The following is a 13,074-nucleotide window of genomic DNA, read 5'->3' as shown; positions in this document are numbered from 1 at the left end:
TTAGGAGTAATGGAAGATTTGTACATATTTAGTAAAAAGCAGCCAATTTTTATGACTTCTCATTTGCATCATTTGTATATGCATAAATGTAAAAGGTCTTCATACCAGAATGCTTGGTCAAATTTTATTCACTGGCCTAAGACAATACATGAAGTAAAGGTTTCTTTGTTCTGAGCAATAGTGGAGATAATAGATCAAAGTTTAACCAATTTTTTTAAAGGTGTTGATGTTAGGGTGCTTTATGTCAAATCTGCTTAAATTCTGTTTGGTGGTTTTGATGAAGACATTTAAATGTTTTCTATTTCTTTTACTAACCATATCACATTGAGAGGAGACTGACATCTTCAGTACAAAAATAAAGGACCTGTCTTGCAGGATACTTAATGCCATATTTATTGAAATTGGCCAGGAGGTTTTGAAGTTTTGATGCTTAAAAAAAAATGCAAATGTTGATAAACAAGGAAAAGATTTGTCTATTTTTGGTGATGGCAGCTTGAGGCTTTACAAACAAAACTTTAAAGGATTAGCATCACTTTAACCATTAGAAGACTTTCACTGAAATCCCCTTGTTGATATGACCATCTATTCAGTAGCATTAGTGACAAGATTTGGCAGCCATATTTTAGGCCTTAACTCATTCAGCCCCAATCCCGCCTGTAGGAGTGATGAGGCTGTACCCTACTTCCGAGCTCTGCAGCATCAAGGTCATTTAAGATACACCAAAGTGAGTGGTATTACAAAAAAGCAGACAGATATAGCTCTACAATGATATCAAATAATCTGGACGTTCTAGTTGCACTACAAAATACTGAGGGAAAAACCTAATTTTTTGGACCCGTTTTTTTTATAAACCCAAACTTCGCACTTGGTCGGAATCCGATTTTGTGTTTGGATTTTAGACCTTTTGGTCTCAGATCTAAGGCAGACCGGTCTGAACTGCACACAGATAGATGAACCTTTGCAAAAACTAGGATAAGGTGGGCATTTGGAATAAAGAGTGGTCTCCATACAAAAATGATGGGTGCATTAAGAAAAAGAAAAAAAGAACTCCAACTTTTACCCTTCTGCTCATGCACAAGCAAAATAACCAGTAGAAAACGATGTTTCTAATACAACTAGGCATTAGTCTCATGGAAAATCTGTTGAACGTTGATGTATTATGATGTATTCAGAAATAGCCCCCAAAATACCTTTCCCTTAATACTAACGATGACATCTTCAAGTAAAACCTAATGCCAATATGACTTTCCATCTAGAAGAAATAGCAATAATATTTTTAATATGGCCACTGTGAATATCAGATTGACACAACTTTTGTTTATGACCAACTTGACACTACAAAAAAGGTTTCCTGTGAAAACCCCATGCCGATATGACTACGTTTAGGAGAAGTAGCAATAACACGAGTTTCAAGATGGCTATTCAGTGGCTATAACTGATGTCAGATTGGGATAATTTTCATTTAGGAACAAACCGCTCCGGTGGCCTAGTGGTTAGAGCATCTGCCTTGGATGCGGAGGTCGTGGGTTCAATCCCCAGCAGAGTTATACCAAAGGCGCTCAGCATTAAGAGGTTAGTGTTAGGACTAGTCAGCCTGGTGTCAGGATAATGTGACTGGGTGGACATCATGCTACATGTCTGTGGCATGATGCCCCAGTGCTAGACATCACTACAAACTGCCATACTGCAGACATCATAGCAATATGACTGAAAAATTGTTAAAGCTACATTAAAAATCCATGTCACACACATACACACAGGAACAATTACAGTAGACTTCATAATTTTTTTAATGAAAACACCTTGCTGATACAATCATCCTTCAGATGGAGTAGCAATAACAATATTTTCAAAATGGCTGCTGTGATGAAAAAAACATCATGCCCATATGACTTTTGGTTCAGGAGGAGTAGAAACACTTTTCAAGATGCCTGCCATGCCAGCCACAACAAACTTCAGATCAGCACCATTTCATTTAGGATCAAGCAGACATCATAGCACGTATATGACTGAAGATCCATGTAGATGTGACCATCAATTCAGGAGGAGCAGCAAAAGTATTATTTTAAGCATAGCTGCTGTGGAAGCCATACTGGATGTCTGAGCAGCACCATTTTCAATTCAGGACCAAACAGACATCATGAAAAGTCTTTATGTGAAACCTCCATATATATAATTCTCCATTTACAAAGAAGCAATAAAAAAATTGATGATGGCTGCCTAGGCAACCCCCTTGAATGTTTGAACTGAACCATTTTCAGTTCACACCAACCAGACTTTTGGGCAAACATGTGTCTGTAAAGTTTCAAGGCAATCCTGCAATGAGTTTTAGAGGAGTAGCAATAACAAGTCTGTGTTAACACATTAACCCCTAGCAACGAGTTAACGTGGCAGGAGGTAGTAGCCTACTGCTGAGCTCGGTAGCATCATGGTCATGCATGATACACTAAAGTGGGTGGTATTATAGAAAGGTAGACAGATGTAGCTCTACAATGATACCAAATAATCTGGAATATCTAGTTGTACTACAAAATACAGATTTTAAAAAAACTCATTTTTTGGACCGAAAGTTTTTTTACCCAAAATTTGACCGTGGTCGGAATCTGATTTTGTGTCTGGATTTTAGACTTTTCGGTCTCAGATCTAAGGCAAACCAGTATGAACTGCAAACAGACAGATAAACCTTTGCAAAAAGTAGGATAAGATGGGCATTTGGAATAAAGAGTGGTCTCAATACAAAAATAATGGTACCGTTTGGCAAAACAAAACAAAACCAAAAGAAACCAACAACAACAAAAAAACTTTTACCCTTCTACTCATGCGCGAGCCAAATAGCCAATGCAAAATGATGTTTCTAACACAACTAGGCAGTATGTTATTGAAAGATCACCTGGGATTTGGTGTTTTCAGATCTATTCAGAAATAGCTTTCAAAATGTGTTTCCTACTCAATTTTCAGGCGAAAATGACAAAAACCTTTAGGGGTTAATGTGTTAATTAATGGATTGACAGACAACAGGCCATCCTATAAGCTCTTCTACTTTATGACCAGTATAGCTAAAAATCACACTGGAAAATCAGCTGAATGCATTATAAACATTTTTTTCTTTCTTACTTCAGTCACACTGTTGAAAATGTCTTACTTTTTTGCAAATAAAAGGGTGTATCCACCAAACCACATTATATTCTACAAATGATACTGCTTCATATTAGAAAGCTTTCTTTAAAATTTTATTAAAATATGTTCATTGATTTTGAAGGTACTGTGTTAAGGTTTTCTATTTTAGTAACAGCATCCACATTTAATGCTGAATTAGCATTGTTTGAACAATCTTGAAAGGCCTTTATGATAGTTTGTTGAAACTGGTCCAGCAGTTTGGCTGAAATTGGTCTAACAGTTTGCTTGAAATTGGTCTAGCAGTTTGGTTGACATTGGCTGAACTTGGTCCAGCAGTTTGGTTGACATTGGTTGAAATTTGTCTAGCAGTTTGGTTGACATTAGCTGAACTTGGTCTAGCAGGTTGGTTGAAATCAGTTTAGCAGTTTGGTTGAAATTATTTAAAATTTGTCTCACAGTCTGTGAGAAGATGAAACTTCTGGACAGACAAATCACAACAAATACTAGTCCATACCATAAGACACATGAATGTTGATCTTAATCTAATGTGAGCATACACAGACAAAATGATTCGGGGGTTTTAAGCTTCCACCGTTAGGTGGGCTTCACAGAAACTGAACTCGGTTTTATTTCTTTTTCATATTTAGCAAGTTTATTAAAATTTGAAAATGTATTTTTGATTTGCAACTTTACACAAATATGGAAGAAAATTACTACAACTAGAAATGTGTTCAAACTGGAACATGAATGCCCCTCTTACAACGCCTAAAAACTGACCTGACTGGTTTGGTTTGGTTTGGTTTGGTGTTTGCTGCATGCAGCAACAGCTTGTACAGTCCTGACAATTTTTTGTTTTCAAGCAATTTTTCAACATCTGAAAGTTTTAAGAAGTATTCTTGCTCATCTAAACTGAACTTTTCCATAAGTAAGAAGAAAAACACATAACTACATCAATAGAGCAAAGGAGGCTACTACAATTGGTAACCATTTGCATCATGCACCTTTTGATCCACCCAGATTTTATCCCATTCTACTTATTATTTTACTCAGTTTAAAATTTATGAATTCCCTCAGATAATATTTACTCTTTGTTTGTCAAAACTCAGTGGGTTTTTTTAAAAACAAATTTAATGGCATCTAAAAACACAACTTTTTAAAATAAACTTCAAGTAGTTTTGAAGGCATCCTTCAATATCAAGGACCTTTCAAGGCTATACAAGAAATAATCAATACTTTCATGGTTATATCAAGATTTTGCGTGCTTTATCCAAGGATACACCACAATAAACTGTTCAAACTGAGCCAGAGGTGGGAATCAAACCAGCAATTGTCCAGTCACATGTCCACTACCTTTGCCACTGAACCAATGATTCCTAAAAACTGACTTGAACCAAGACTAAAAATTATCCAGATGTAACTATCATGATAACACTAAATGACTATACATTGTACCACAATTTGTGGTTGGGCAAAACAGATGACATCAAGAAGTGATACTGTACTTGGTCTCTTTATGGCTACATGAAACATTCCCAGGCACAACGCCATAGATCTGTTGTAATAAAATTTTAAAAAACTCCTCAGTTCATGATAAATTAATTCCAGTGGGCCACAAAATGACAATAAATGGAGTATAAATCCCAGACATTTTACAAGAGATCTGTGTTGAGACCTCAGTAGGACTTAGTCCCTGGTGGACACTAAGTCCCTTGGTAAAGTCCTGTCACAATCCACTTAAAAGGATTGCTTCACCTGACAAAAATATGGCTGCCTGATGAATGAACAAAAATCAATCTCAACAGCAAATCCTTGGAACAATTAAAGCCCATCACAAAAATACCAATCACTATAAATAACAAACCAAAAAATCATTGCCCCCACAAAAAGACTGCACAAATTATGTGTTAATACTATTCAAACTGAAAGAGTACTTGTCATCCTTTAATGATCACAAGAGTTCTTCTGCTTCAATATAAATAATGAGGCTTTATATAATCCCCTTGTTTCTGTCCCATGATTGTGGAAAAGGTCACTCATTCTAATCAGCTCTTGAAACTGCTTGACCAAACAGCTTGACCATAGTCAACTTGCTCCCTCCACATTTTCATGGACTTTTCATGAAGTTAATCATTTATTGTTGGAAGCAAGATTTAGCACTTAATACATAGACTGGCATATATTGTACGGTATATACTCATGTACCAATTGCAAACAACATAGACCATGATATGCCATCACATGTATCAGCAGATTTAGGTCAATGATGTATCTTCAACATGTTTAGTCATAACAAACTGTGGACACCCAGATTTGCTAGCACATTATATGACTGCAAATCAGGGATCATACAAGATGCAAATGAATATATGCAGTACTCAAATCCACTGATCTGGAGGACTGGTCATATAAAAGTATATATGGTAAATGGTCACAGCAATGTGCCCCTGAAATATGCAATAACAATTAGGTCATAAAGACACAATAACTGGGTTACAGGCATAACATAAAAATCATGAAATTGGTATCTCATGTCATTTTTAGCTGTGAACTGCTAATGATTATAAAGCAAAAAGTCTCTGCATAAAGCTTGCACAAACGTGGAGTGTGGATCAGGTAAATACAAAGTTTTCAAGAAGTATGTCTCAAAGTTCATCATACATTTTACAAAAATTAAACAAATAACTGAATCTGAGCTAAATATTCTTTATGTTATTGCATAATAAAACGAAAGAGCAATACACGAGGTGCTACAATAAATGATGGCTAATAGAATAATTTGGCTTCATGTTTATAATATAGAAAATTGAGTACAATGCCTTGCCCAAGGACATACTATTATAGCTGACATTAATGGGTGATCAGATGGTAGGATTCAAACATGCAACCTTTCCGTCACATATCCGGCACACTAACTGCTGTTACTCCTATCATCATTAGGCACTTCTTACAACATGCAGGAAAGTACATCTGGCCTATTCTACATCCTCCAAACCTGCAGACAGTGCTAACGAAATAAATCTCATGTCACAAACAACTTGCAACAAACCCAATCTCGCAATGCATTCTTCCTTCCCTGTTAAACATCAAAGTGGGAATGCTACTTCCTACTACTGCAGTAATTTGAGCTAAGGAGTGAACCTCCATCCCCACTTACAAGAATTCTGTCTCTTTTTTAACTGCCTTCCCTTTTGTGTCAATACCTCTTTACAAAATACTAGCTATAATTATTTCACTGCTGATGTCCAAAACATAATCTTCTTTTATACTCAATCCATCACCTGTCAAAAGGATTGGACCAGCTTAAAGATAAGATGGACAGCTTTTCTATTTGCAGATGATTTCAGTGACCGCTCTATCACAAATCCTACAGGCAAACAGACATTCTTTATATTTATCAAGAAAAGTAGATTAATGCAAACAAAGGACATTGAGAATGGTCAGAATAATGCAAAAACCAAGGAAATGCAAACTATGTTTCTCTTTGTAAAATACACATGACCCACTACAGACCAAAAAACAAGTTTTAAAAAAAAATGTTTTTGGCTTAAAACTGCTATAATGGCCTGTAGATCAATCTGATTAAAATCAGATCTCTGCTCTCCTAGGTGATGATCTTACAGGGTCATATTCTGATGACCTCTGAATTAGCCAATGAAAATGCAGCTTTAATAAATCTGAAAGTGAGTCAAATCATTCAGCACACATTCATTTTCTTCATCCACACTGCTCAGTCTCCAAACGCAAAGATATAAGACTTCATCTGATTGGCTTATAAAATTAGTGATTATGGTAATAACATAGGTTGCCGGAACATGACCCATAAATGGTTGCTGTCAGATCTTTATGTATAACAGTGGAGATATGATTTTAATCAGATTGGCCTGAAAATCTAATCAAATCTTCTACCAGATTACAACTGGAAATGTTATTACAAAAATACATGCATTTGCACAAACATATCTGGATGGACCTCAGAGCTCCACCATTTCCATTGGGATCATGCTAAATGGTTCAAAATGTTAAAACTGTATGAACATACATATGCTATTAATAGTATGACTCAAAAAAAAAGTACACTATCAAAATTGTTTTAATAAATCCTTTAAAGAGCCTTTGCATTGTCATCTTATTAATGTATATGATCAAAGCAATTACATACCTTCCAAATGATCCCCATTGCTGAGGACCCCTGGACGTCGCAATATCTTCAGCTCTCCCCCTGAAACAAAAGATGTCGTGTAATTCACTTGTGATTTATAAACCACTAATGTTACCATTCAACTTAGCGATAGTAATGAGTACGTACATTAAACCCTACTTAAGAGTCCTCCTGTGACAATACAGGTAGCATCTATCTAATGATACAATGTTCACTGAAAATAAGACTAAAATAAAAACCTTGACTGAATGTCAACACTGCTTGCTATTTCTAACATCTTCTTACTATAATGTTGCTTAGATGCTTACCATATTCTTTGACTTAATCATTACAACCAGAAGCTTCCAGTATACATTTGGTGTACTTGGTTTTTATTGTTCATCTGGCAAATCAAATATCCCTGAATTCTTTAGTCATGGAATTTAAAAATTCATCCACTGTTAACATCTTACTAAAAAAAATAACCAAATCTTCAGCCAAATGCAAAACTATTTAAATATCATGGGATTTTATTCATTGTAAATTCTAACTCTGATTAAAACTTAAAACTTCACAGCAAAAATATGAATAAGAGCTTGAGCATCCATAGACGAAAAAAAAGTGAGAATAAATATGAATAACCTTGAGATTAAATTCCACAACTGGTAGTACTTATTAATGATATGATGTATACTCAAGAAGAACTGCAAAAAACATAGACCCTGAACCACTGACACAAACTGCATTGGCAGATCATGATCTATGTTGCTTGTTCTACTGATTACTCCTAACAAAAATTCATAGATCCAAATCTGTGAGCACATTATAGGATGGCAGATCAATAGGTCTGAGCAGTTTTCGATGTACAGGCCATTATTTATTATTACTAATTAGTAATATTCATCAGTTCTGTAGACAGAAAATGAAACACCATGAAAATTCATGAAAAACTTTGATAACATTGTAAACAATCAAGTGGATAAAAAATTAGCAATTTATCGACAACTGTTCATTATTTGATTATAAAACAAGTATTCTCCAATGAGACCCCCCCACAAGATCTCTTTTCACTGTCTTAATTTTTCAAATTTCCCTTGGTAACTTGTTCCCTCATTTGCGCTGTGGTTTGTTTTTGGACCCCACTGTATGTGTGACTCAGGGGATAAGTGCATCAAACTAAAAATCAGACAACTAAGGAACACATAACAGTAAGAATAAATGGATCAATTACTTGTCTCTTTGTATGGATTAAAGTTACATACTTTTCAGCATGATGAAGGAAATGTCATTGTCAATTTAGAATTTAGAAATAATGAAAAATAATCACGAGATTTCCATCTGCAAACCCTGTAAATGTCAAATCATGAGGCATACAGATGCTAACTGTATTGGTGGCATTCTATAGTTTCATATTTTGCAAAGGGTTAAAATTGTAAAGAAAAAGAATTTCCCAGACTTTCCTCACTAGTTATACTGGCTACTTAAAAATGACCTTGTATATCTTAGGTATAGTTCAAAGAACCTTTAATTCCCTTTATTTTGGTGTATGATTAATGAATGTAATATGGGTTATAGAGTATACAGTTTGGCCTTAGTCCAGATATGCACCTTTCAAAAAAGTGCTAGCTCCACTTGGTTATTTTCACTTCCTGAACTTTAGAGGCATATTGTATAAAAAAAGAACCGATAACTTTTTTTACATTTTATATATTTGGTAATTCATTCATTGCACTTTCAGAAGCTGGTATTGTCTAGTCTGGCGAAATTCATTTTCCCTATTTTAATAGCTGCTACAGATAGTGTACTTTAGACTAACTCAGGCTGATTTTTTTAGCACAAGCGAGCAGTCATTTTAGTTAGCAGTGTGCTTAGATCATGTACAATTTCCAAAAGTACAATATCCAAAGAAATGTCAGCAACATTACATTAAAGTAGCATAGAGGTATGCCAACAATCTCTCCGCTGTGCATGTTTTAAATGCAAACAACTTCACCATACAGATGTCACTCTCTCAAAAGTACATAATAACTGGTGAGCGCCCCCATTAAAGGAGTGATCATTCAAGCTGGGTACTTTTGAATACAAAATTGCCGATGCAAAATTACTTTGGCTGCAAATTACAAGTGGTAACTCATGGTGGTGGTGGGGTTGGTGGGGGAACATTTATATAGTGGACCACTGTATAATTGATGAAATGGTCTGAACAACAAAAAACTTGATTCCATCATAACATCTAAGCACAGGCAATCAAGTAACATCCCTTCATTGATGTTCAGATGATCTAGTTAGAAAACAGTACCAGTTTTATAATACATTGTAAACATCTTTATAATGATTGGTCATACCACAGATAAGAAACCAAAATAAAGCAGATGGCAGAAGAAAAAATCCCCTATCATGCTATGTATGTATTATAAGGTTCAAGAGCACCTGAACACACAAAAGCTGGCTTAACAGTGTGAATTCAATGGCAATTTCTAAACATTTCCTGATAGAAAACTGCAAAAAAGCATCAGGAAGATAAACCTTTCCAAATAAACATGATAAAAGACAAAAGGTACAGCTGTTACAAGTCTTTATTATGTATTAAAAAATAAAAGATGCAAGTAATAAAAATAAAATCCTTAAAAAATGTATTATCTAAACTTCATTCTTTAAAAGTTCAAGATTCTCTCTGGCCGTGCATTACCAACAAGTTTCTTAAAAGTGATTCCACATAAAAAAATATCTGTCTCACAGGATGAAGTCAATATCCTCAAAATTTGGCAGAGATAACTACAGTATGTAAATGCTTATAAGTCAATTCCAACTGTAAACCACGCAGATCAATATGCTGGGTTTATACAGGTTGTTAGGAATAATCAGAACAACAATCAAAATTGCTGATCTACCGTCATTTAATGTGCAAACAGATCAGGGTCTGTGTTGTTAGCATTTTCGCTGTGCTTATACATTTGTCATCTATGCTACTTACGATATACAGCAGAACCTGTATTGAAAGTCTGCCTTTTGTTCCAAAAAAGTATAGTCTCTGAAGACAGGTAGTCTGTCATAACAGGTCACAATGCTATATAATCAATAAATCTGTGCATTGAAAATATGATCAAGACAGGTGGTCTCACACAGCAGTGGTCTTTTAAGACAGGTTTGACTGTATTCATTAATCTGAAGCATGTTATATTTTAAAACTAAAATATTCTGAGTATTTTTCCAGGGTCAACAAATGAAATAATGAAAAGTAAAAAAAAATCAATACATATTTTATCACTAATTATTGCAAAACCACACAAATCTATCTTTTGGGATAATACACCTCAATCTGAGGATACAATGTGTACATACCAATGAAGAAAAGAACATACAGATCCTTACTGCTGTATGTACTCTTCTTTGATTCCTTTTTAATTGCCCCAAAAACCATGCCAACATCATCCCTTTCTGTTCCTGGACTACTGCAAATTTTAAATCTAAAACTGCTCTCATCCTGAGCACAATCATCTGGTGAAATAGGCACAAAGCTGACTTTGGGGGAAGAGGAGTTACAACAAGTCTCTTTGCTCACGGCAGATTTGCGATCAAACAAATGACATGAATTATATGAACCATGATGATCTACTTGACATTGGTCAATATTTTTACTTTTTGAACTGCAATTTATTCCATCTGGCAAAGATGTATCCTTTGATGAAATTGAACCTTTAGAATAAAAATTCCAGTATTTCTCCTTTTCCTTCAAGTTTCTTTTCAAAGGCTTAATAATCACCTTGGAGGTATTCAGTTCCTCATCCTTAATATAAGTACTGAAGCGGCATCTGAGCATGGGTCTCTTTTTCAGAGTGTGAAACATTTTCTTAGACTTGTAAATTTTAGAATCAGAATCAAAAAACATTTTCTGCAACTAAAATTGTCTTCCTTATTCCTGGAATATGCATGTGATGTTAAAATTAATTATGTTTCAAATTATATTCAGATTAGGTGATGTCTCAAGAAATGTTATGATCATTCTGATCTTCACTAGGAGGGTACAACAACTCTAACCATCTACGAGGATGTTTATATTTAAGTGACATGAAGACTGGTATATTATGTCCTTCTACTCATATAAATCTCTACCAATATTTTTAATGGCTGCACATGCTTGTCTGAAATCCTGATTAGTAATCCTACTGTCCCCTAGTCTTCATTTGTCAAAACAATTACCAAAAGGCTCATCAGGCTTGGGTCAATTCTTCAAAGTGACAGGGCATACAGTCAGCCTCATGTCATGCCCTAAGGCATGAACTAAGCCAGGCTTAAATGCCCATCCAATTATGGCCTGACAGTAGATATATAACTTCTGTTATCAGCAATATTACTGTCACATTTATTCTAATTTTGGTGCCCTTTTCAGCTTATTTTAGATTTGGGAGTGCCTGTAATAGGCAAAGCTTTCAGGGTTTAACATTTTTTTGGTGCTAACCTGAAAGGATTCAGCTTTCTGAGATTGACAAGTAACAAGTACTGGCACCATTTTTGAGGTACTAAATAAAGTATGACGATAATAACAAGACTACATGTACATACATTACTTCATTCCTAATAATATAAAACCTGTCATGGGAGACCACCATTCTACCAACAAATAGTGGTCTTTTAAGACAGGTGGTCTCTCATAAAAGTTCTGTTCAGGAGGTCCAGTTTTCATGGATGAACTTAAACTGGTTCAAGATAATACCCACTATGACCGTACATGAATTTGCTTATATATTCAATGTTTATCACATGCATTCATCTCAAAATATTTTTATATAGCAATAAAGATATACACCTATCATAAAACCTTCGTAATTATATTTGTGAAGCAACTGTACAGCTGTTCCAATCAGGCTTGGGTAAATATGGAACATACATGTACCAATTAAATCGAGGGCAGATTTAACTTGTCCAGTTTTTTAATGATTTTTTTAAATTTAGAGACGAAAGCCACATGTTAAATTCTCCCACACCATATTATAGATTATTTGATTTACACAAAGTAAATAAATAATGTGCTACAGTGAACAGCTGACAGGATCAAACAGTAGTACTGTCAACTTTGTGTTTGGATTTTAATAACTGCAACATCAATAAAGCAACAAACAACAAAACAAATTTAAAATCACCATATAAATAACCGATCTAGTTTTGTTTTATGGATTTAACACCATATATAATTTTCAGCACATGATAGGCTTTACATGGCAGCCAGTATATTTGGTGGCAGAAGAACCTAAGAGAGAAAACCATGGACGCATGGGAAGCTCCTGCCAAGCTTTCTCAATACCCATAATGGCTGAGCTGAGACTCAAATCTACACAGGCAGTGGTGAGGTGTGAGCAATTAGTAAAAGTGAGTGCCTTATACAACTTGTACAGAAAATAATAGTAACATTCTTATGAGGAAAAGACCTAATTCACTCCAGACATTATATATTAACCCCATAAACAACCCACACGATGTGATATACTCAACATGCTCAAATCAAAGCTGGATCAGAAGATTTTCTCATTATGACATTACCAGCAATGTATTGGGTTATCATAATATAGATACAATATGTGCATCAGAACTGTTCTTCCACGCCTGCTTTCTTTACAGAAGAAACAGTTGCTCATAATGTGGCTGTACATAACTTGGTACTACAAAGGTGGTTAGTGATATGTACTTTGGTCTGGTTTACAGTCATTAGCATATGATGTTACCCATAGGTTGAACAGACAGTAAAAATAAATAAAGTCCTTTTCTTTGGTTTAAGCTGGGTTCAAAACAATCATGCCAGCAGACATTCCTCTGTAAACACA

The 13,074-nt window shown here is 35.0% G+C and overlaps 1 protein-coding gene across 1 annotated transcript in view; it reads right to left on the bottom strand.

Moving 5' to 3' along the window:
* Positions 1 to 13,074, bottom strand: part of LOC149785086 (rho family-interacting cell polarization regulator 2-like) — a 186,409-nt gene that overhangs the window by 118,224 nt on the left and 55,111 nt on the right. The window contains exon 2 of the mRNA XM_089978830.1: positions 7,277 to 7,336. Coding sequence (XP_089834956.1) covers positions 7,277 to 7,336 — 60 coding nt within the window. The remainder of the gene's footprint in view (positions 1 to 7,276; positions 7,337 to 13,074) is intronic.

This window comes from Sinohyriopsis cumingii, chromosome 13, assembly GCF_028554795.1.
Source record: "Sinohyriopsis cumingii isolate HCF-2022 chromosome 13, ASM2855479v2, whole genome shotgun sequence".
NCBI lineage: Eukaryota > Metazoa > Mollusca > Bivalvia > Unionida > Unionidae > Sinohyriopsis > Sinohyriopsis cumingii.
The sequence above is the reverse complement of the archived record's forward strand: the minus strand, read 5'-3'. Positions and strand labels throughout refer to the sequence as shown.